The 24,065-nt window shown below is 38.1% G+C and overlaps 1 protein-coding gene across 1 annotated transcript in view; it reads right to left on the minus strand.

Annotated features, from left to right (window-relative positions):
* Positions 1–24,065, minus strand: part of VPS41 (VPS41 subunit of HOPS complex) — a 104,039-nt gene that overhangs the window by 13,335 nt on the left and 66,639 nt on the right. Inside the window, exons 11-24 of the mRNA XM_080339903.1 lie at positions 21,868–21,965; positions 19,383–19,512; positions 17,564–17,679; positions 15,933–15,989; positions 13,600–13,661; positions 12,743–12,824; positions 8,501–8,593; positions 7,870–7,997; positions 6,821–6,965; positions 5,546–5,587; positions 5,366–5,416; positions 3,965–4,102; positions 1,773–1,827; positions 807–947 (exon numbers count right to left, since the gene is read on the minus strand). Of these exons, the coding sequence (XP_080196029.1) occupies positions 807–947; positions 1,773–1,827; positions 3,965–4,102; positions 5,366–5,416; positions 5,546–5,587; positions 6,821–6,965; positions 7,870–7,997; positions 8,501–8,593; positions 12,743–12,824; positions 13,600–13,661; positions 15,933–15,989; positions 17,564–17,679; positions 19,383–19,512; positions 21,868–21,965 (1,338 nt within the window). The remainder of the gene's footprint in view (positions 1–806; positions 948–1,772; positions 1,828–3,964; positions 4,103–5,365; positions 5,417–5,545; positions 5,588–6,820; positions 6,966–7,869; positions 7,998–8,500; positions 8,594–12,742; positions 12,825–13,599; positions 13,662–15,932; positions 15,990–17,563; positions 17,680–19,382; positions 19,513–21,867; positions 21,966–24,065) is intronic.

The raw sequence follows: 24,065 nt of genomic DNA on the forward strand, positions 1-24,065 counted from the left end.
TTCTTCCTGTCAGAATTAGTGGCCATGAGATGAAAAGATATGCATTCTGGCACTAATTCTACAAGACATTCAATCCTTTGGAAAAGAGATCCCAAGAGAGACTTCAAAGCCTTGATTTAAAGCCCCGTAAGAGGCTGCAAAACCAATGGAGCACATAACTAAAATAATTCTATTTTCTCAGTCATATGAACTCCTCTGAATCTGTCTCCTAAACAAAACTGATGTTGCTTATGAAATTCTGGCAGTTTCCATTTCCATCTAAACTTCAAACTTGACTCACTATTCATATAACGGATGAAAGACAAAATGCACTCATTATGAGAGATCTTACATTATTAGAGATTCTTCCACAGAAACAAAACAAATTTGTTATTCTTGTGAGGTGCAGAAAGGTGCAGGTTCTTTGTTTTCAGAATTTCAGATGGAAGCAGCTGCGATAAACACACTACACAACATCCTCATCAAGCCTGCAGACTGTGTTTTCAGGCTGTCTAAAAATAAAGCCTCATTCTGCTAAATTAAAAGCACCATTCTCCCCTTAATTTGTCATTAAGGGCATAACTATGCAGAGCTTAGTCAAATGGTAAATCCCTAAGCACTCATTCTGTAGCATGCCCACATGCTGCCTTACTGGAAGTTTTTATGCACAGTAGGACAGCTGTGTTGTGTTCTACAAACCAGGACACCTCCCTGGCCATCCATAAACACTTTCTCTAACATGCACGTGGATAATTCAATCCTTTAATTGCAATAACATTGCACAAAAAAACACATATGCAAGGCTTCTGAGAAACTATCCTGCTTACGTGGTTTGTCGATAGAATACAAAATGAGGTCTTCCCAAAGTTCTGCATCATCTTGTTCCTTGGCAAATTCAATAGCTTTATCTACATCTTGCAATTCTTCCATTATCATCTTCAAGGCACTCCGGCTATTACCCATTCTGCCTAGAAGGAAAAAATAAGTAGAGAGACTATAAATCCTAATGCTTATCAATGCTCAGTGCTTTAAGAAGCTCTTTCACTATGAATTTTTTAAGTGTGAAGTTGCCCCAGACTAGCTCAACCAAGACCAAATCTCATCTAATCTGATGTATGAATGCAAATCCCAGAGCAATCAGTGTAACCTGAACAAGCACTTGGAGAACTTTGCTGGACTAGGACCTGGAGTCTTTCTGAAGGATGTGTGGAGTCATATTAGGGGCTCTGAACTGCAGCAACATCTAATGTAAGGGGGAGTGTGTGCATGTGTGTGCATGCATACTACGACATGAAATATGCTCTTTAAAAGCCCACAGGGACACTCTTAATTTGCAGTAAGTATAATGCAGTTTACATCCATGAAGAATTACAGGAGAGAAAGATGTAACATAATCTTCTACCTCAGCAAAAGATAACATTAAGCTTCTGAGATGTAATCAGAATTTCTCCCCTCTCCTCAAACTGACAGTAATACTCTTCTCTTGGAGGCCGTCTCAAAAATACTCCCCTTGCCCCAACCTGTTTCCCAGAGACCCCCAGTAGCTCCAAAACCCCAGAAAAACACCAAACCAGAAATGCAATAACACAATATATGGAGTTGGGACATCAAATGAATACTCCAGTATTTTTTTTAATTTTATTTTCTAAATGAGGTTATTTAGTACTACTGACTGTATACCAACTTTGTCTTTGGGAAAGCGTGTCAAATTATATTGGACAATACATTTTCTCAGCATAAACTTTGACAATATTAAAAGCATGTTGTAATTTATCACACTGAGTGTTACTTACTCAGAAGATATACTGTTTCTTCTACGAAGTTCCTCTGTTGACAGATCTCAAGAGCCTTGAATTCAAGGGAAAGGAGGAAGGAAAGAGAATACAGGGAACCATGTAACATGATATTTTATTGATCACAAATGCTGAAAGAGGTGTAAAGATACTTTTCCACGAAGTTGCATTACTCAATTTGACAGGAATATGCAATACCCTTAATATGCATTGTCGGGTTCTCTGGCATTAATTAAGAAGAGAAACTCCATGGTATTTTTTTTTTTATATAAGACTATGCCAACCTCAAACTTTGAATCTACTGGCAACATCTTTCTTCTGCTTCCAGAAGCTGGTTAATCTAAAAGCATTAAGATTATCTGCTGTCAAGACTTGCTTCCTGTGGATGGACTTATGAAGTCTCTCATGCTGCAGGTCTACTTGACATTCATTCATAATACAAGCCTGTAGATCTCCTCAAGGTAACCCAAATGGCTTTGGGAAGCCAAAAGTGTCCTCTATATTTTGTATCCGTGACCTCCAAGAAGAAAATCCAAAAATAATCCAACCCAAATACAGAAGAATAAGGAGGAAACATTTCTTGTGAATTCGAATTAAAAACCTGAGGGCTAAATACCATGAGCAGTTATTGTAGTTGACAAACACTGAGCACAATCACCAAAATGACTACCAGTAAGTTTTTAGTAACACAAAATTGGCGGGGCTGGTATGCCATAAACAATGTCAGGTCTATTTCCAGTTTGGAAGCAGAAAGCAAAATCAAGATTCATGGCATTCTTGTGAAGACAACCGTTCACCAACAAAGACTTCCAGACTTGAAAATCAAAACTATAAATGCATAAGATATAGCTACAGCTAAAGATGTAGATAGGAATTAACTTTTCCTTCCATTCTCAAATTATTTGAGATGGGTTACTATGAAGATTAGAGATACAGAAAATGAATTTGAGGGCATGAGTAAGTGAATTACCAACCAGATCCTTCAGGGGAATGAGGGTATGAATAACACTAACAAGCTATAAACACATCTGACAGCCTTTTTTTTTTCCACTTAAAAGTTAAACTACCAAGTATCAGGTACTCAGTATTTCTGGATACTGCACGTTTATTGACTGTCATGCTCCCTCTAGAGGAAAACAAGGAACATTGATACTTCTCTTTCAGTTCATTTTATAAAACATTTTCCAAGCTCTACTTCAATGACACTGGCTTATTTTCAGCGAACACAAAATATTGCTACTTGCTGGGTTTATAATTGCTTTAAAGCAATAATAAGCATGAATAATAAGCATTTGTTCAAATATCATGGGGTTTTTTGCAATTTATACACTGCACTAGAGTCTGCTTAACAAGAACTGAAAATATTGGTAACTGGGAAATTCTTGGTACCTTTTTTATTTCCTTCGAACAAAGATTTGTATGTGGCAAAAACTGTTACTACACGATATGTATGGTAAGAAGTATAATTACAGAATTAGCAGTGACAGTAAATTCAACTGAGTTGTACACAGTGTTTGTATCTTTCTTCCTTAGCTTCTTACTGAAGAAGCTAAGGAAACATAAAGGTCAGAATGACACTTTTTCTACCATCTTTCTCTCACTTTGGTGATGATGGCACCACACCTTCCAAAGGCTCATGGGTCTCTGACATATCCTTGCTCACGGGTCTCTGACATATCCTTGCTCACAGCCTATAACTTCAGCAAAGCAGTGCCAGCAATGTGCTCGCACCATTTACACACAGCACTTTTCTGCACCATCCACCACTGAAGATAGGTGGCTGGATCAGCAATAACTAACTTGTACCAAAAGGAAAGAAAAAATGCAGGTAAGGTGTTACACATAAAACCATCATCACACTAGCGATACATAAGGCAGAAACTAAGAATCAGAGAGTTAAAAATAAATATTCCAACACTGCAGACAAAAGTCCCTGCCTTGGAAAGCTCTCAGGCTCATTGCCTAAGATCACTGAGACTACCTAGTTTTGTGAGAGAGTTTCAACAAAGACCAAGTCTGCAATTCTAACACACTATTTTCCAATGTCTCTCTGCAAATCAAACTTCTGCAGGTGATGGTAGCAAACTCCTTTTGGCAGCAGAGGGCAGTACCAGACACAGTTACAAATTCATAACACTACAAGCTACAGAAATGAAAATTGAGGATCTGTGCTTAGATTTTGAAGGGCTTACCTTCTCCAGCGGACAGTGCGTGCTGTCTCTGAGAAATGGTAGTAAATTTGGACGATCGTATTCTGCATAAAGGCTGATCTGTTTCTCATGATATCGTTGGCCTTTATGGTGGTCTCTCTTGAAAAGTTTGTGCAAATACTAGGAATCAAACAAGAGAATCAGAACTCAAAAACCATTTAGGCAACATTATGTGTTTTCTGCTAATAAAGAACTGCTCTTAATTGCCTCAGAAATGTGCTAACACATATTAAAAGGCACGGAGATTAAATTGTGATTCAACAGATTAATCTTATTTTTTTCTAAACTACCTTCATCACAGCAATCTCCAAAACTAGCTCTATAAAACAGGTTTTCAGGAACAGTTAAGAAACTGTCCTTTAACCTTTAATGAAACTACTGGATTTTGAATTTTACAGAAAACTTTGGACAAATATGTCAAGTGAAGCATTTTGGTCATCTGGATATGTTGGACCATTACAGGTAACTATAGATCAAATATTCACTACATGAAATGTTTTAGCCAAAGCACCTTAAATTACAGATATCAGGGCAAAGTTCTTCCTCTCTAGGTGAGCACAGAAAAACCCTTAGAATGATCTGGAGAGTCACTTTTATTCCAAGGGAAGCAGGCTTTACACTTTGAAACTGATGCATCCCTTCCATAAACTGACAAGCAGTCAGTCATCTTTGCAAAGCTCTTGGGCTGCAGGCTGCACATTTCATAGAGCTGCTTCATATAATCAGATCTCTAACACATAAACCTGCTCTTCACCAGATCAATGCCCTGAGCCCCACCTGTACACTGCAGCAAGAGGAACTTCCCTCCCTAATACAGCCCAAGCCCACAGTTACATGTTAGATATTGCACCAACAGCGTGTTCACACCGAAGAGGTGTTTTTGGAATAGCAATGTGGGGTCACAGCCTTACAGTGATATTGTAATTCTGCACAAACAAGAACAATCCTGTAGCGTAGAAAAGTTACAACTCAAGAAAGACAAGCAGTTCACTGTCTCTATGGATCAGCAAAATCTGCTTCGGAGTTGCAGTCACCATCCAACCCCATTTTTGTGTAGGGAAAGAAGAGGGATACGAGCAAGAAGTAATTTACCAAAGAAGACAAGTGTCTGCAATGTCATATGGAGTACCTCATGGTATGTTAACAAGTAAGTAGTATGTTATCAATTTCTCAGAGGTACACACTTAAAAATTATTTTATTATTGTAAAAAATGCTGTGACCATGCTAAAAAATGGATTAGTGGAAGTAGCCACTTTGGATCTGATAATTTATGACACTTCAGTGATGTGTAGTTTGACAAGAGAGCCACATCTGTAAAAGATGTGCCCAGCAAAGAGTTTATTCAGCTCAACTTGAAACCAACAGAATACAGAAATATTTACCACATGCTGTAGCTCAGGCCTGTTTTCTAATTCTTCAACGACCCTGTCAATCTGAAAGAGAACAAATAAAACCCAACCGATTAGCAAACCTGTGACAAACAGCACATTTACATGACTGAAAAAAGGATGAGTAATACAAGCAAGCATTGGACTGCCATGCCATGAACTTGTTATACTCACGGAAATTTTATCTTCGTTATCCAAAAGCATGTCTACTGCTTTCTAAAATAAAGAGAACCCAGTTAAGAAACAGGTACACACATATTCTCACACTCTATTTTGTATTATGCTTGTTCACTGACGGGTATCAGATGGATATTGCAGAACTACTCTTTTTAGCAACAGTAATTCAGAGAGCAGTTTGCATAACATCAGCATTCTCCGACAGCACAGCATTACAGAAGAACACATCACGTATTCTTCTAGAATACTTCCCTTAAGCTTCCACACTAACAGCAATCAATACTGTGCAGTTGAAGTATGCCTATTGAATCAAGGGTCAAAGAAGGTCACTGCCAAAATATGTAGAAATGCTATTTGTCCCATTGTAAAAGAGAACTGCAGGGTGATGGCTGTATAGGAAACACATGACTCAACTTGCCTTACAGTTGGATTCCTCCAAACTATCTGCACACCAATACTGTAACACAAGCGGACAAGACTATGTAAGCAGAGTGGCTACTGGTGTTCCAGCTCTGCTTCCTCTTACAAGAAGAAACCTTGCTTCACATCCAAAAAACACCAAAAAATCACAGATTCTTCATATAATTTAGTCTAATAAAACAGAATTATACATTATTTTTTCATGTAGTCCAGAATGGCCATACCAACTATGATAATCTTTGGTACAGACGGCTCCAAATTTTAGCTTTAGTGCTTAGATAACCACTGCACTGAAAGACCAGATCCGATCCACTCCTTTTCCCCCTAGGGATCATACAGATTCTTTCCTCAAGGATCATAACAAAACTAGTTTACTGAGTTTTTAGCCAGCTGGGAAGAAAGAACATTAAATTCAGCACATAATGCATGCTTCTTGATTTTTGGAATTCAGGTTAAGAACCTTGCAAGCTTTCAGAAGCAAATTAATTGACTGAAGAGAAAGAAAAGTGGCAAGTACACTTAACATACGCCTCACAAGAAATTTTCTGCTTCCTTTCCTTTGCTTATTAATAACATTTGATTAGAAATGCAGAAAAACATCATAGTGAAGATCTACCTGAGAATCAGAACAATGATCTTGGATCTGGCACTCAAATGAAAACACAAAGGAAAAAATTAATCTTTGGGTCAATTATTTTGCAGTCTAGGCAAATAACTTCTTCTTATCTCAGAATGTATTCAGACACAGCAAACCCTCTCTCTGAATCAACACTACCTTTAGCTCATTTGTTTTTAATCTGTTAAAATATCTCCAGTGGAAAGTGAATATAAAAATAATTAAGACCATCATACCTCTGAATCAAAATCCATGAGCAGAACAATTTTGTCCTTGATAGAACTGAAAAGATTGTGCTTGTGGATTAACTGGAAGACGTCTTTGTGCCTTAGCGTTAGGTAAATTTCTAGGGCTCTGCCATAGCGCTGGTCGTAAGTATACCTGATAAAAAACAATGTTGTAATGTATGTGATCTTACATATCTAAGTGTAGGAAAATCAACTATGAATGAAAATAGAAATATACTCCAGGATGGAAAGCTCGCTAGATGCTACTTGGTTTGATGAATATATGACTGTTGCTGTGATTCTCTTTTGTTGAGGGAAAATAACACAGGGCAACATTAATTTAAATTCTGTTTACATCAGTCACTGCATTTGTGTTCTGACCTGTGGTTCTCTGCATTTTCATTTTCCCGTTTCAAACCTAAGAGGAAGCCACACAAAATGCTGCCTTTTCTATATTTGGAAACTAATTGGAATTCACTTCAGAGCTAAAAACCATTGGTCTCTTAAAACTTTGAGACAAACTGTAACATAGCAATAGTAGTAGCTCTGCTTTTACAAAGAAGCAGCATAAAAAGAACTTAACATGGGAATCAGGCTGAGAAAACTGAAGAGTTTTATACATGTATGAAGTAGCCTAGAACCAGATCAGTTTTTTGGCACATTTTCCAGTCACGCAGTAAACCTAAATATACTACTTTTGAAATAGAGGGGGAAAAATGCTATTTTATCTTTCTGTGGGTAATTCTGAAATGCACACTTCACAAAAGAGGCTTCCTGTGACAGCACAAAGAGGAATGGCAGCTGTTTGTTTTGGAAAGAAGAGTAGCAAATCCAATCTTATACTAAACTGCTTTTTTTCATACTCCATATACACTTTATAAGGAAGAGAAAATAATTCTAAGCTGTGCAATCAGCAGAGTGGAGAGCAGAGAAAGCTGATGCCTTGTAGACTGCTGCAGCAAAACAGGTATTTCTGTTAAGAGAGTTAGATAAATATTTATAAACTATAGTATATTTCAAGCTTACTTTTTGTCATAGGAGTTTAAAAGTGTACTCACAATTCTGCAAGTGTTCGTAGCAAAGTCCTGTTCTGTGGATCTTTCTTCAGGTGATCCACTACAGCTTGAACTATGATTGTGTTGTTGTAGAGATCTCCAGGCCACTCTTTTATCAGGGTTGCAAACCCCTAAAAGTGTAAGAGATTGTAACAGAAACAGAAAGAACTGCCTAAGGAACATTTCAAAACATCAAAGCTTCAGCTAAGCCTCTGAGATGATACCTGCTGTGTTTCACCTCTAAGCCACTCTCATGTGCCCACAGATGTGCACAGTGCAGAAGACAGATTTTCCTTCTTAGGGCAATGATATTAAGATTCATGAAGCTGGGTCTCTTTCAGGTACTGGATGCTTTGTGCACCCTCTCAACCACTTGTGCTACATTAAACAAACTACATATAGTAGTATTTATAATAAGTAACCAATGTCACAGTATTTGCGTGCTCTGAAAAACATTATACTTATTCTCTTAAAGTCTAAACCAGAATTAATCTTTTTAATCTTTTCATTATCATTGAATTGCCCATTGATAATCTGTTTGAATACAACAGAGCATTTGCTATCGGAGTGCTGCACTGCTGAGCGTGTTTTGCTGGCAATAGCTATTACATGTGCACAAGTCAGGCTGCAGTACCTCATAGTCACTCTCCAAAAACTCATGCAGGACCATTTCATAGATGAGAGGTTTCAAAATTGGATCACGTCTGGGCAAGTAACGACTAATTGCCTATAGGAACAAAGAGAACGAAGCATTAGAAAGGGAATGACATGTAACATTCTGGTTAGAAAGGGAATGACATGTAACATCCTGGTACGTTGATGACAGAAAAAAGAATTGTTGTGAAACAAAATCATTCCAAAGCTACATGCAAAATATGGCTAACGCTGGTATGGCTATGGCTAATATGGTAAACGCTGTAAGTGCTTTTTATTCATATTTGTAAGTATTATCCTAAAGGATTGTACACATTGGAATGGTATTACTTATCTGAAAGAATTTTCATTAGAAAGGTAGCGGTAAGATAGTATTTAGAATGGAAGTACCAGCCATTGCACTTAGACATGTAAAATTTACTAGTCATTAAGAATATAAAACCCACAAAAGACTCCTCAGAAGAAGAAAGTTTTCAAAATCCATTCTGTCTAGCCCTGGTCTTACATCTTGTAAAAACATATAAGCATTCATCACCCGAAAAATGTGTACTTTTGATTTATGACCTACTGTTAGGTCACTGCATTTTATGAAGAGTTCTCTTTTGCCAGCTATTTTTACATACCCAAATGAAAATTAATTTGAGAATACATCTCTCCACAGAAAAGGTGAAGGCGTGTGATCTGTTGCTCTAGAGGAGGTGTTACGGAACTACATTCTGGCAGGCGACAAAAATCTGCCAGAATGAATCACCTCATACCCTGGAGTTTCAGCACAGCATCTTATTAGCACTATTATTCCATGCAAATAGAGGCCAAAGTTATTACCGCCCACCAAAATAAACACTACTGCTACCAGCTGTGTTGGGACTTTGGGGTTTGTAGCCGAAGGCCCAACACTGATGAAATTCCTCCAAACACTCAGAGATGTTGCCTGTCGCACACTAATAGGCACATGGTGCAGTAGCATTTTGTTACTCAAGTTGCTTCAACAAAGCAGAAGAAATAACATCTCACTACATAAGTGTTTTTGCAGTTTTACAGACAGCAATTACTATTCAAAACAAATTCCCCTAGTATTTAAAGCAAAACAATTGCCTAGGTTACATATTTCATGAAAGCCCCTAGGTGAAAAAGGAGGTAAAAATAAAAGAAAAATTTAAAATGCACTGTTAATGACTTTGCAAAAATTAAAAGTTCATTGGTCACAGGAGATCTCTTCTCTCCCCACACTGTTTGAGACTTGGCCAGTCTTTGAAACGCAGCATGCTGCCAACATCAGCTCCCGTCGTCTGTCACAGAATTTCATAGCTAACTCAGAGCAGAGTCTTGCCAACTGCCCTGAGGTATCATATTCCTGACCCCCTCATAACAAAAAAAGCCTCTTTCGACCATAAAGAAAGCAAGCCAGGCATCAGCTGGAGACTTTCTGGAGGCAGAGGACATTCTCCAACAGCTGTTTCCAAACCCACTTTCTACCTTCTTGCCACCTTCTAAATGACAAGCCTCTAGCTTTGCTGAGCACTGGGGGCCAGGCTGCCATGGGGGGCACATCTCTCCTGCCCCAAGTCCCACTGCTCCGAAGGAAAAGCACAACTGCCTCCTGCAGTTTGCCTCTGCTGCTCAGCAAAGCCTGAGAAGCACCCAAATTATTTTTAAGCCAGGGTATGAATATGAACTAGTACCTGTGTTGGAGATTACAAACTCTTCCTATGCAATTTTTAAACAGTAGTTAAGGAGCGAAGTCAGACAAAACCACTCCAGAATCAGGATGTCTTTGTATCAATTCATGAACCATGTGGTGAAAGTGACTTTAAATTAAAAGAAGAGTATTATACACAGAAATATTTTCTTCCCTTGTTTTTTTCTCAGGACCTGCTTTCAGACTTCTTATCAATAGGTATAAGGATGGGGTATATACAGAAAGCCCATATAAAAGTTGACATGAGATAGCATAAGACATCTCACCAATAAGCCCAAATCAAAATTATTTATTCCTCAGAGGATACCTATGAGATGAAAGAGGCTGTCTGGATAATGCTGCTCTATGCTATGTCCAGCTCAGTCAGGTGAAGTCTTTCACATGTCCTCCGTCCAACATTTTGGTCATCAAAGCATTGCGGCCGCTGATAATCCTGCACCACTGCTGAAAGTCACTGCTGCCATAGCAGAGTCAACAGAATAGAGCATGTCCCTCATGCCACAATGGCCAGCACTCACAGAGATCGGCATCTTCCTTTGAATGCACTTTTCTCAGCCGTTTGAGCTGGGACACTGGATTTTACACCAAAGTCACTTGGGCACAAGCATGTAACTCCTTTAAGCCACCATTTCTGGAGGAGAGGAGCAGATAATTGCAAGGCTCTAAAATCTTGAAACTGCCATAAAGTTTGCTAAAGGACATTCAAAGATGCGAGAGACATGAAGATACCAAAACACAGCCTCTGGTAGTGAAACAGGACCTTCAGTACAGAACATCCAAAAACCCCCTAAACTCACAGGCAAACAAACAACATACCCACCCCACAGGCTTTGACATTGGGGTATCACTAATTAGCTCCTCTACGGGAAGGAAAGTTTAAACCTTTACTTTCACTGCCACCTTAGTTATTGGCAAATCATGTTACGTTGGAAATGTCAGATTTCAGGCAACTGTCGACATGCAGTCCAAATTATTTAAGAAAATTCATTTTTGAAATACAATTTGTCTCCAAATCTCAAAGAGAGTCTCTTCATCAGGGCTTAAATCCATTACAGCCCAGTTACATTACTGTGTTTTATACCCGCTGATTGGGTAAATAGGTAAAAATTCCAAATAGCATACAAGTGACCCCAAGCATTTCAAGAACCACTCCATTTAGATCTGGCTTACCTGAATATCATAAAGGATGAATTAAGTTATCCTTAGGAACTAAGGAATAAGCTACATGTGATTGAAACAGTAAAATAAGAAAGGCATCTTCTAGAACTGCCACTTGAAGCTGAATAATGTAATGGACTGCATCTTACGTTTTTCTAAGTCTGCTTTCAAGGGGCCGAAAATAACCAACTGTTTAGAAAGGCAGTAATTTAGCAGAGATGTTTTTGAAGCAAACCTGCAAATATTTTTATATTTTACAGTCTGCTGGATGATATAAGTAGAGACAAGAAAAACACCCATTTGAGACACTTGCATCTAAAAAAAAACAAAACAAAAAACAAAGCCAAAAGGATTAAGAAGCACTGTATCAAAATTTCACCTGTATCTGCACTCAGGTCCTTTATTGGATTGAAATAAAGAGACAGAAATGTGAGATTTCATCTTCCAAGCTGGCAAAGAGTGCACTGAACCACTAAGAACTCATACAACAGGCAATACTGTTCTTGCACTGGTGTGGCTCTAAAACAAAAGCCAGACATTTTTGAAAACTGTAATGCTGAAACACTTTCGCTCTTTGAACATAATTAAACAGCTCAAAACCAGCAAGAGACTGCATGCTGTGAGATCTTAATAATATGTCCTTTTTGGCTCATTGAGTTTGAATAGGAAGACATAAAATTCAGAAATAAAAGCACATGCGTTACCAAAGGGAGTGTGCATAATGTTTTCTACTGGTTTGGCAGTGACAGCTCTGTAGCCTTAAGTCCTGGGCAATTTATTAACTGAGAATCTCACATTAAACCTGTACCATTATGGTAGCTGGCTTGCAACCAGGGAAAACACAAGACAGGGCAGACTGCTCCTCTTTCGTGCCACCATTTCTAGCACACAGCATAGGTTCTCCCTGTTGCTTTGCAATTTAACTGTTCTTTGACATTTAAAGCCGAGGCTCTGCTGTAAGGGACTTTGATTTTCAGGAAAGGCTGTTTTCCTTAAGAGTTGGGGCAGAATTTTTCAGGACATACTGGGACTGAAAAGTAAATGGGAAGGATGCATCTAACTCTGAGCATCTTTGCAAGCATCTTTGCCTTTGGGGTGGCTCTTGGGGGCTGTCAACAAAATAAAATTAGGTAGCCGAGTACCTGGACATGCTATTCCTCCAACCCTGTTTCAAGGCTTCTTAACATATACACATCAATCTGAAAGACAACTGTGCAACTAGAGATCTGGGGCAGGAATTTCAAGGGCAGCGTTGTGTCCTGCTATCACCCTAGGAGCATTAAATGCCATCCTTTAGACACTTTGTCAAAACGTGGGAAATGCAGCATGCCAATTACACGAGTGCAGAGACAGAAATTAACTTACCTTAAGCTGACCTATGTCTTTAAACTTGTAAACTTCAAATTCCCAGAGTTCTGTGTTTTTGCCAAGAATTTTCTGGCACTTTCTGGAAGGAAGATGAAAGGAAAGAGAACGAAAGTAGGTACATAGAATGATACAAATGTGACAGCATTACTGCAAGGATTCCTTTCTTCTTTCTTCTCCCTATGAAGACACTTTCAAAGGTGACTTGTTTTGGCAACCATTGCTTCAAGCCAAGTATGCCAGATACTCGTCCTTTCAGATCAGTTTTGTTGCATCCAAGAGGACTTAACTACTTAGTATTCATTCACCATCATTGATTAGGGCCATATTAGCTTTATGAGTCAAGTTTTTAAGTCTCAGATGAGAAAACCCAAGCACTTATAAAGATATACTTATACTTACACATATATGAAAACACAAACCATAGGTAATTTCTGATCTATACTTCAAATACTCATATTTTACATTTTTAGATCCACGTAACCACAAATTGTTTTCTGATGTTCTTGCATGTAATGACACACTAATAAACTTAGATTATCAACATCCAAAGAAAACCTTGGTTTTGAAAATCTTGTGTGACTTTGAAAAAAATCAAGGCTGGCTTTCAAAAATATGTATGTCTCAATTCTAGTTAAACTTTAGAAAGCTTACAATAGCTTTTGGGTCTCTATAGGCAAGAAAAAATAGAGCACAGTAATACATCTGCATGTCTTGAAACTTCAGAAACTCCAGAACACACAGAAAATTAATATTACAAAATACTTCATAATCAATAATTTGTTTTTGGTTTTGTTTTTTTTAACCACACACAGACACACTTTAGTCAGCAAAGAAAATTTTTAATAAGAAGTTACCGAGCGGCCAGGTCATACTCTCCTTTCTCCACTAGGTGATTTATATAGGCTAAGCCAATGTCCTAAAGGGAAGAAAAATAAAGAATCAGTTATAAAAGATTGCCACAGCAGCCATCATTCCAGCAGTTTGCACTGCTATTAAACCTAGCACCAGGCCCTGAGTGGATACCCTGAGTTCTCCTTTAGATGTAGGGTCCACAGAACAGACAAGACAAAATACTTGCCTAGACCACCTATGGGTTCAAATTAAGATACTCTTTTAAATAATTCTCATAACCTTATTGATACTGAGATGACCGTGCCACCTCTACATATTAAGGATTGTTCAAAACACACAGCTGATCACTCAGTGCTTGCTATCATCTCAAAAAGAAAAAAACCCACCAGCCATTGTATGAGACACTTTCTTTGCCAATGGAAAGTTTGCAGGGGAGAACATAAATCCTAGTGCTGCAGTATTATTACGTATTATTACATACTAAATTGTCCTTCTCAAGAGTTTATCACACAACTTTTCTGCTAGGTGTTTAATACATTAAAACTTCGATGAAACAGCCATTCCTTCACTGGTGTGAAGGTAACACAGCCCAGCACAGCCACTGCATAACTTAAGAATCACACTGCTGAAAGAACATTGTTTCCAGAAAAACAAATAATCCAAAACAAAACAAAAAACCTAAACAAACAAACAAACAAAACCAATAACAAAAAAAGAGAGCTGTACCATGAAAAAGAAGCCCCGTTTCCTACAAAAATAAACATTTAGGTCTTCTGAGGCACAACACAATTTTTTTGATCAATACAATGACAGGACACAACGGAGCAGAATATGAACAGAGCTATCAAGCAACTTCAATTGGTCAATCTACTACAAAGTCTAAAAAAAAAAATCATGCACGTACACCAGATTTTAGGATTTCATTCCACTACAGGAACCACATTTGTATTTTCAATTTCACTGTTCTCAAGAAGGATGATTTCTGGCAGCCTCTTGCTCCCCAGTGGGCAGAGAAGACAGAATAAGGAAAGGAGCTGTAGATCAGTGGTTGTATAGGACCCCTGCATCCTGCTCAAGAGGTGCAGGTGGACAATGAGCATTACTGCAACCTAACAAATCCCCCAAGACCACCAGACTTGTCAGCTGCTGTGAGTATGGTGTCATTGGTGTGATCACTGCTGGTCAGTGAGAACATGAGTTATTTTAAATCCCTGTTACCACTAATCCTTCACTTAAGGCTTGATGGCAACATTTTTCCCCTCGACATGTTCCATGGGTTTTGCATTAGAGTTCATACACTCAACAGCTCTGCCTGTATATACTCACAATGAATCTCATCTTAATAGAGCAAATTTCTGCAAACCAAGAGAAAAGCCTTTTTTTTTTTTCCCTTTTCTCCTAATGTGTTTTCAGGACCTCCTTTGAGAATTCTTTACATCTTTTGCAAGGGCCACAGAGCAGCTAAATCATGATAGGTGATGGCATGCCATTAGGTCTTGATTCCACTTCTAGACTACACAAGAAGAAAAGAATTTTTCAGACATACTGATACACAGTGTGTGTATTATAGCAGCAATCTGACTAAAATTAAACACATCTTTTAACACTGTGTACTTGAATACAAACTTCCATTGAAAGAAGCAGCAGTATTCATGAAATACCAATGTGTTCACGATGAGGTCAATTTAAACAAACAAACAAACGAAGAGGCAATATTAACAATGCTTTTGTGGCTATTACATTATTCCTCCCTTTTGTCTTAAACATCTATACCCTTTGTTGCTCTGTGAAGTGACTATAAACATGGGAAATAACTATACAGGAGAAAAGGAGCTGAACTGTGTAAAATAATGAGAATTGCAAAGTATCGTAAGAGATCTAGATGTGAAACTGCAGCTGAATTTCAATAGCATTTAAAAGGTCTTCCAATTGCACCTTTTAAACTTCTGCCAAAACCTTGTCACATGTATATAGAAAAATTAAAGAGAAATATGTCATCTCCCACCCAGTCTCTAATATTTTAACATTGTGTGTTACTTGAAAGAGCAGCAAATTTAACACAGCAATAAAAGCAACCAAAATTTCCACCAGCAATCAGAGAAGTACAATCCTCTTCTTTCTAATGTCAATAGCACCTTCATAAAATCTAGATCCTTTCGTGTTTCACACACTAATATTTCTGTTCTGCAGCTGAAACCAAGAAATTGAATGCTAGTTGGAGCATGCCTAACAGCTATTGTCTGGTGCAATACAGAACAGGAAATATATTTGTAGCATTTCACAGTATTCTATAAAAATCAGATATTTTGTTTTGAATTGAAGTTTTGAGACTTACCAAAATCTTGTGCTTTTTTATGGTTTTCTGACTGATCTCAGCTGCCATCAAAGCTTCCTATATTCAAAAAGTAGAAAACAGAGATACTAGTCAAATACACAATCTTTCAATACAGAAAGCTCTAGAACTGCATAAATCAACTATTTTTCAGAGCAGGGTGTTTGAAGCACTAGAATTTTTAATGCCATGGTTGGATGAACAGCTTTCAATTCATACTCAAACAAAAGCAGTCAACCAAAGAGAAAACTAGTTTTGTTTCCATCTGGGTTCACTCCACATTACTATACTAGGATCAAATCGCAAGATTACAACGAAACCGACAATGCAATCGCATTGGATCATTTTCAAGTAAGAACCCTTTGCTACCAAAACCTGTGAAAGAACTCATCAGGAAAGGGGGTGGGGGAAGGCTGCCTTTCACTTCCCCAGCCCAAAAGTCTTCTCCAGTCAGAATGATTCATATTTCAGTCTCATTTGCTGCTCCTCTACTTCTTTCAAATGTACAGAAACAAAGCTGGCACTTTTACAAACAAAATGAAACCTTTAACTTCCATCATAACACACAAGCCATCTCCTACCTTGGATGGCTTTCACAAAGGCACAAACACAGCTGTCACTTGCAAATTACTGGAGTCTTCAGGGACAAAATGCTGCGATTTACATAAACTGCAAAACTGCACTCATCATACGAGTTTGCTATTCAGATGCAAAAGCATCCACAAGGATTTAAACAAATATGCATGAGGAATATAATGATTGCAGTAACAAAAGGAATACATGCTGAATGGCTTTCCCACTTTTTTTTTCTTATAATAGGCATCCAACAAATAGCAAATAAATAAGAATTTGCAAGTTACTTTATGCACCATAACAGGAGTTCTAAGTCATTAACTGCAAGACATTAGAATCCAGAACACTGGCTGCATGTTGATATTGTCTGTAAGAATTTATTATTGTCTTAAGTATTTAGACATACATGCTTAAACACACCAATATTTATGCAAACAAATGCTGAGCTGTTTTCCAAGGGTGCTGTATACCCTTGTGTTTTAACAATGGTCCTGCTTTTTTTTGTGAGTAACACTACTTTTGGCACCAATACCTACAGTCCAAGCCCATATTATTTAAAAGCTTCACACTGAAAGTAAGCAACACAGAACAATGCACAGTACTCCAACGCAACCTTTTCATTCTATAGTGGAAGCGATATAGAATGGGAAAAATCTAATATCCCCCACCAAGTCCATTTCTCTTCCCTCTTTAGTCGGAATAAATCTAGAAAAATAAGCACACACCTCATAAGTTAACTGTTCTGCTGCTTTAAAGCCAAAAACCAGCTTTAATAATTTTCAGTGACAGCTAATACATTTCATATCTGATGCTGAGAGCAGTATTCACAGCATCTAATTCAGCTGCCTCACTTGGGTGCAATTCAAACCAGTTGTTTCAGCAGGAAGACAAACTCTCCAGAGAGACTGAGAGATGTGTAGTCAACTCCTACCCTTTACAAGCATCTAGTCAATGACTGTAGGAACAAAAACCACGCAATCCAGATGACCTAGGAAAGTTCATAATCCCACCCCAACCTCCAAACCAGGAAAGCCTGAAGGAAAGAATGTTGTAAAAATTACTTCGTATTTCTTCTTTTCAAGAAGCCAGTCAATGTGGTCATCTTGGTCCCGCTCTTTAGCCACGACCACATCTCTTGGGCTGATGATATAGAAAAGTGATTCACCCTCCGAATATTCTGCAAATGCATACACAGTTTTATTATTATTATATTTTCCTTAAGTAAAGCCCTGCTTTTTAGTACACCCTTGAGGGGAATTTAAAAGGAAGAGATGAAAGGAAGACAGCACGGCTACTCCTGCAGAACATGCATGTTTGGGAAGCTGAATTCTCCAATAAATTAAAAGTTGTTTAAATGGCAAAACAGCTTTCAAAAAAAATCACTACAGCTTATTGCAAATTCTGATTCATCCACTATGTGTAAACTTTATGATGGTTTAGAACACATTATTATACTTTTAGAGGACTATTACACTACATAGCCTGCAATAAACTTATCCTCCGCATCAAGGTCAAGGCCATCAAAAGCATGAATGATAGATGCCATAACCCCTGGGGACACAGCACATCATTACAGCAATGCATTTGCAATGCTATAAGTTAAGGTTATATGTATAATGCATTTGCTTATACCATAAGCCTTTATTTTTGAGTAAGCTCAAAGTAAAAATGTACATAAAGGTAAAATCAAACACAGAAGATGACTGTTCAGAATAGTTATTTCCACAGAAACCATGAAGAAACACCATCAATATTTTGTAGGTACAGGAAAGAAAACCATCCCCCATCCTTTAACTCTATCTATGCATGCATACAAATACGCTCCCTGAACCGATACACAATCCACAAAATAATGCTTGTTTTAAAGCCATCCAAGAAATTGAGATTTGTCAGAGGAACTGGAATATTCACTAAGCATAGAAGTAAAACTGTGGGGACCAATGTTCTGCTTAGGGACAGGTATAAAGAAATCCCAATTCTATTGATAGTAGCAGAGATGTTTTGGAGATCAGGAGGAGATGCACTATATTTCTAGTGGCTTAAGGGCATTGATGTACACAAAGATGACTGCCAAGCCTGTGATTTGAAGTGTGCTGCCAGAGAAAATGCTTAAAAATCAGATTCATGGATTTTAAAAGCCAGAAGGAATGTTTCTGTATAACACTGGCCATATAATCTTCACCAAGGAATTCTGCATCAGCTTTGCCATGTATCTTTCTGAACTACAACACATATATCAGAAAACTATCCATCTTATTTAAAAGACTCTGTTATGTATTGCGCCAGGGTTTAATCTCCCTGTCGGTTACATAATTAAAGCTATCTTCTAGGCTGAACTTGCCAAATTCTATTAATTACATTTTACCATTCTGGAGTCTGTTATATGCCAACAGCTTCAATACAGGGAAGCTAAATATCAGTGAGCCCCTTTTAAGTTGACTCAGGTGCATCTAACTGTTGAAATGACATTTATTCCATCTTTGGCTCCAGAGCGGCTTTTCCAGATACTGTATCACTCATTTCACTGAAGCCATTTGTGACCGAAGAGACACAGGAGCTCCTATGGATCACATGCTGAATACATCTCCAAAGATACTGCCTTCCACAATACTGGACATTACATGAGATATGTATTTCCGCCTTCCCCAGTATGTCTGACTAAATAGATGGCATTACAAATCATGATGTTTAAAAATGCACATTTGTTTTCTTTCATGTGACTCGTTCTTGTGGATTTCCAATTTAAACTTTGGTGCCATAAGCAGTTATAGACAGTTATTCAAGGAGAAGACATAAAAAACAAAAAAGAGGCTGAGTGCTCCCAAATCAAGTCTTTTTTAAACGAAGTTATGAAAACAAAATAATATTAAGAACACCTACCTAAATGATAATCTCTGCATTCATTTTCCTGAAATCCTCGTACTGTTAGTGCATCAGAAGAGATCTCTTCACAAGACTCAGGTAGGGGTTGTACAATATCCAGTCTAGGCCTTGCACAACACTCCACTTCCTAGAAAAATGCAAACATCTTAGTTGCATCCTACATGATTTACCTTCGCAATGTCAACTGATGGTCATCTACAAACAAGGCTGAAATTCAACAGCTGGAAACATTTCCAAAGGTCCAGTACTTTGCACTGGGTACTCAATTGCAAACCACACAAGCTGAAAAGTTGTCCTCCACAAAGTAGCTGTAATCACGTCTGAAACACAAAGTTATTCCTACTCTCAGCTTGCTTCCCTTGAACAGATCAGCACAGAGAAGGAGTTTCCTCACTGTTTTTCTGCTCTTGGTCACAGAAACTTTCAGGGCTATCACAGATGATCATCAACCATTGCATTCAGCAAGCAACAGAACAATTTAAGACGTGTTCCCAGCTGGGCTCAGGCCTCAAAGGACAAAAGCTCTATGAATCAATGATATTCTGGTAGCAAGATGAACTTTTTCTTTTTTAGCTGGTGCTTAAGTTTGCACTTTGAAGTGTCCAGTAGAATAGGGGAAAAAAATAACCTGACAATAATCTATAACCCTTGCTGTGCTGGTGATCTTAGAATAAGATGAACTTTTGAGTGCAATGTAGGTGCTTATAGTAAGATGACATCATGGATTTTCATCTTCTATCCAAGGAAAACAGTTGTCTTCATCTAGGTGTATTTTTAATTAAGGTCCAAGACAATCCTTTATTTTCTACTTCTGGCTGTGAATTATAACAAAATAGAGAATGAAAAAGCAAGGAGACATACAAACTGGACTTACACAGCTCTAGCCTACTCATTCAGCAGCAGTACCATTCCAGTCTTACCTCAACTTACCTGTTTTGGTAGACGTAAAAAAAAAAAAATAAAAAATCAAAGCAAGCCATGAGTTGAATTTTGATCCAATTTGTAACAAGTAGAAGCTGTCATTTGAAAGCTATGAAATTAAGCATAGGAACAGCAGTGTTCCTCACAACCCAAGAGCATTTGTAGGGAGCAGCACTTCTGCTGCAAGCTCAGGCAGGTCAGGCTCCATGGAGCCAAGACACTGACAGAGGGGTTCCTACCACACCAGGGCACAGACACAGTGACGGGGAGGAGAGTACTTTTGCTTTCTTGCTAGAGTTACCCAGAGAACTGAGAAGTCATCAAAGGTCAGCATTCAGAGTTTCTTTAAAAGGCTAAAAGCAAATACATGAAAAAAAAAAAACTCTTTCCTATGTTCAGTTACCATTATATCACCTGAAATTCTCTTATCATCTTTCTTTCCCGAAGCAGTTAGAATGACTTTAACCTCTATCAGTCACTACCTCCTTTATTCTACACTCCTTTCCCATGCTACTACTTCATTAACAGCAGCTTCCCAGTTTCCTCGCTCCTGAGCATTTCTACCCACCTTTTCCTCTCCCTTCCTTTTCCCATTTGTTTGCCTCCTTTCCTTCCACCGCCTCTCCTTTGCTAAAGGACTACTGTACTGGCTCTCTTGGGAAAAACTGCTGTGACATTATTTTTCTCCCTAATATAAATAAAGAAATAATAATCTGACATCCTGCAGCAGAGCTAGAAGCTAACACTATTGATTTCAGCAGGCTCGAGCGTTTGTTTGAACCCACAGCATTGCATTGCCTAGCAACTTGTGCACCCAGTTGCTTAAGGTTACTATGGTGATGGTTGTCTAATGCAGCCGTACTATCAAAGAGATGATCAAGAGCATCTGCCATTCTCACACCGCAACTTCAAGGATTTCCTCCACTGCCTCGCCTTTTATTTGGCAATATGAAATAAATGTCGGAGACAGACATGGCACTCACCCGCGTGCAGTAAAAGCGGCTGACATGAATTCTAATTTCTACCTATCTACACATGTATCTGGGTGTACACAACTAAAGGTCTTAGAAGCAAGGGAGGCAATGATGCCACTTGCTCACGATCGCGCATCCCACCCCCGCCACAGTGACTTTTATTGCTTGAGTTGATCAACTTCACTACTCAGTTCTTCTAGGATGCAGTGTCAGCAAGCTTCTCTTGTGGCTCAAAAAGATTCTTTGTGTCTTCTGGTGTGGTGAAGAAATAGCAGAAAGAAAAGAGGAGAGAAAAAGAGAGATGGGGTGGGGGGGAAAGGAAGGATAAAGGAGAGAAAAGGATGATCTAGAGACCTTCTCTGCCTCCTGCAAGAAAGAAAGGTAGCCAGACAGGACTTCTGAAAGCTAAGTACGTTAGTCTTCACCATTGTCTCCACTGACCTTATTTTACAGGTCAGAGAAGTTTCAAGCACTGTTCACTACCAGCAGACTACACATTTTTCCACAGATAATCAGATCTGCATGACCAGTTTAAAGGCCCAACTCACAGGGACAGTTTACTGCTGTGAAGAAACTCTAACAATTACCGTTTTTTCAGAAATCTCCTTTACGTATGAAAGTATAACAAGCTGGTCGCACAGAGGTGCAAGTCCACTGATATAGAATTCTGTGTCGAACTGGAAAACTGAAACACAGAAAAGAACAAACTGTTAAATAAATGACTGTGTATGAACTACTCCCTAAGAAAAAACACACAACTGATTTTCAGCAGCAATCAAAAGCATGCAGTAGCACTTCAGAGAAATGATGACTCAATACATATAAAGAACCTACAGACTTCCCAGTTGGATCAGCAAGATGAAAAATTACATTTAACAGATTAAATTCCATTAAAGCTTGCAAGAAGAAGTGTTTATGCTCCAGGACATGCTAGAGATGAAATATTTGAAATGAATGGTCAGCCTGATTTTCAGTAATCATATTAAAAAAAAGAAAGCAAACCCAAACTCAATAAAACAGGCAATAAATAGTACATCTTCATGGGTTTGCATATTCACAGAAAGTCACGTGGCCATAACAGAATCACACCTGCTACACCTACTGCTATGATATATGAAAACACAAAGACCATCATTTATTTATCATGATTTTAAACATCACAGGAAGATTTACAGTTACCCTAATTGCAAAGAAAACATATGGTTAAACAGCCCCTTTTCTTGTTGATGGAACTGAAAATGTAATTTCCTAAAACTGGTCTTGAAATTGAGATAGTTACATGACAACTATCTTGAGAAAGAAAAAGAGAGCTGAACCGTATTTACAAAAAGTTTCATTACAGCAGACCCCTGTCACAGAAATAGCCCTTTTGTTTTATTCTGCTGGATTTGCAGTGCAAGCATTCAACATCTGGGAAGCCCTTTTTGTGGGCTCCTGTCTCACGAGGCCCTAAACAGGAATCATCTAAGTGCTCATATTAGAAAACATTATACATATAAGCTTTTATGAAAATATCAGATGTGTCATAATTTTCTTCTGAAACATGGTTTTACGAGAATCTAAGTGTACATAGGAAACAAAAGCTTCCTTGCTTTCTGCTTGGCACGCTACATTACTAATATCTACTATTTACTGAAATGGTTACTAATTATTTTAGCAAAGCAAACAGAAAATGCAGCATAATGACACTAAAAATAAAGCTAATTTTCTTTAGCTAAGGTAACAAGAAGGAATAGGAGAAACAATCATCCTCCTGCTAAAGGAGAAAAAAATACTGAGTAAAGTACAGTTTTGACACCTGTCTCTCAGTGAATAAGCAAATACAGTTTTTCTCTTAATTACTGCTGACACTTCAACATCACTGGGAGTCCAAAATACTACACAAGGGTAGAGCACTCTATCCATTCCAGGAAAGAATAGGTTCACTTTTGTAAATCCTTTGCTACTTTGTTCTAGCCTGCAAGACTGATGAGATTACTTTGACTGTGCTGCTCTGAGTGATGACAAACCATGTCAGAAACATCTACATAATATATCTTATGCCCAGTCTAAAATTTAAAACAATTTTTAAAACAATATGGGAATGCAGGAGGAAAAACACGAAAAAGAAAAAGTCAAATCCATAATGATGGCAAGAAGGATAAGCAAAGAAAATTTCAGCTTTAAAAAGTGACAAGAGAAGGCTCTCAAAGGCATATAAAACATTGCAGTTTGAATTTGGAGAGGAAAACAGCGTGGTGGATAGTACATTTATAAAGATTATGGGCACAGTTTTTAAAAAACATGTGAGTTTCTTTGACTTCCACTGGAACTTCAGTTCTTTTGCTACTGAAAAATGTTTGTAATGTCCACTTAATGGTGTATTTAGGATCAAGCAGCAGTAATGTTCTGCAAAACAAAAAATAAACAAAAATCACCACTTCAAGTTTTCTTTTTAAATGGAGTTTAGTTTCCTTGGTTTCACTTTCAGCTTTGTCTCAGCTCATCCTCCTCAAGAGGCCTTGTTGAAACACAATGCTCCAGCTCTGCTGCTACAGCCTTGAACAAAGAATAGCTGGCTTAGACAGTGCTTCTTGACCTGATAAAAACCTTTGATGTAGCTAATCAAAAAAGTCTTACTGAAAAAAACTATAGAAGTTATAGCTGCACAGAATACCAATAGGTTAATTTGACTTACTCTCTGGACACTTTGTTGTGATCAAGGGGGGAAAAAAAAAAGCCAACACAGAGGCAATCAGAAATGCTGTTAATTTGAAAAGGATCCAAAACAATTAAAACAAACGTA

Source organism: Nesoenas mayeri (genome assembly GCF_963082525.1).
Source record: "Nesoenas mayeri genome assembly, chromosome: 2".
Lineage (NCBI taxonomy): Eukaryota > Metazoa > Chordata > Aves > Columbiformes > Columbidae > Nesoenas > Nesoenas mayeri.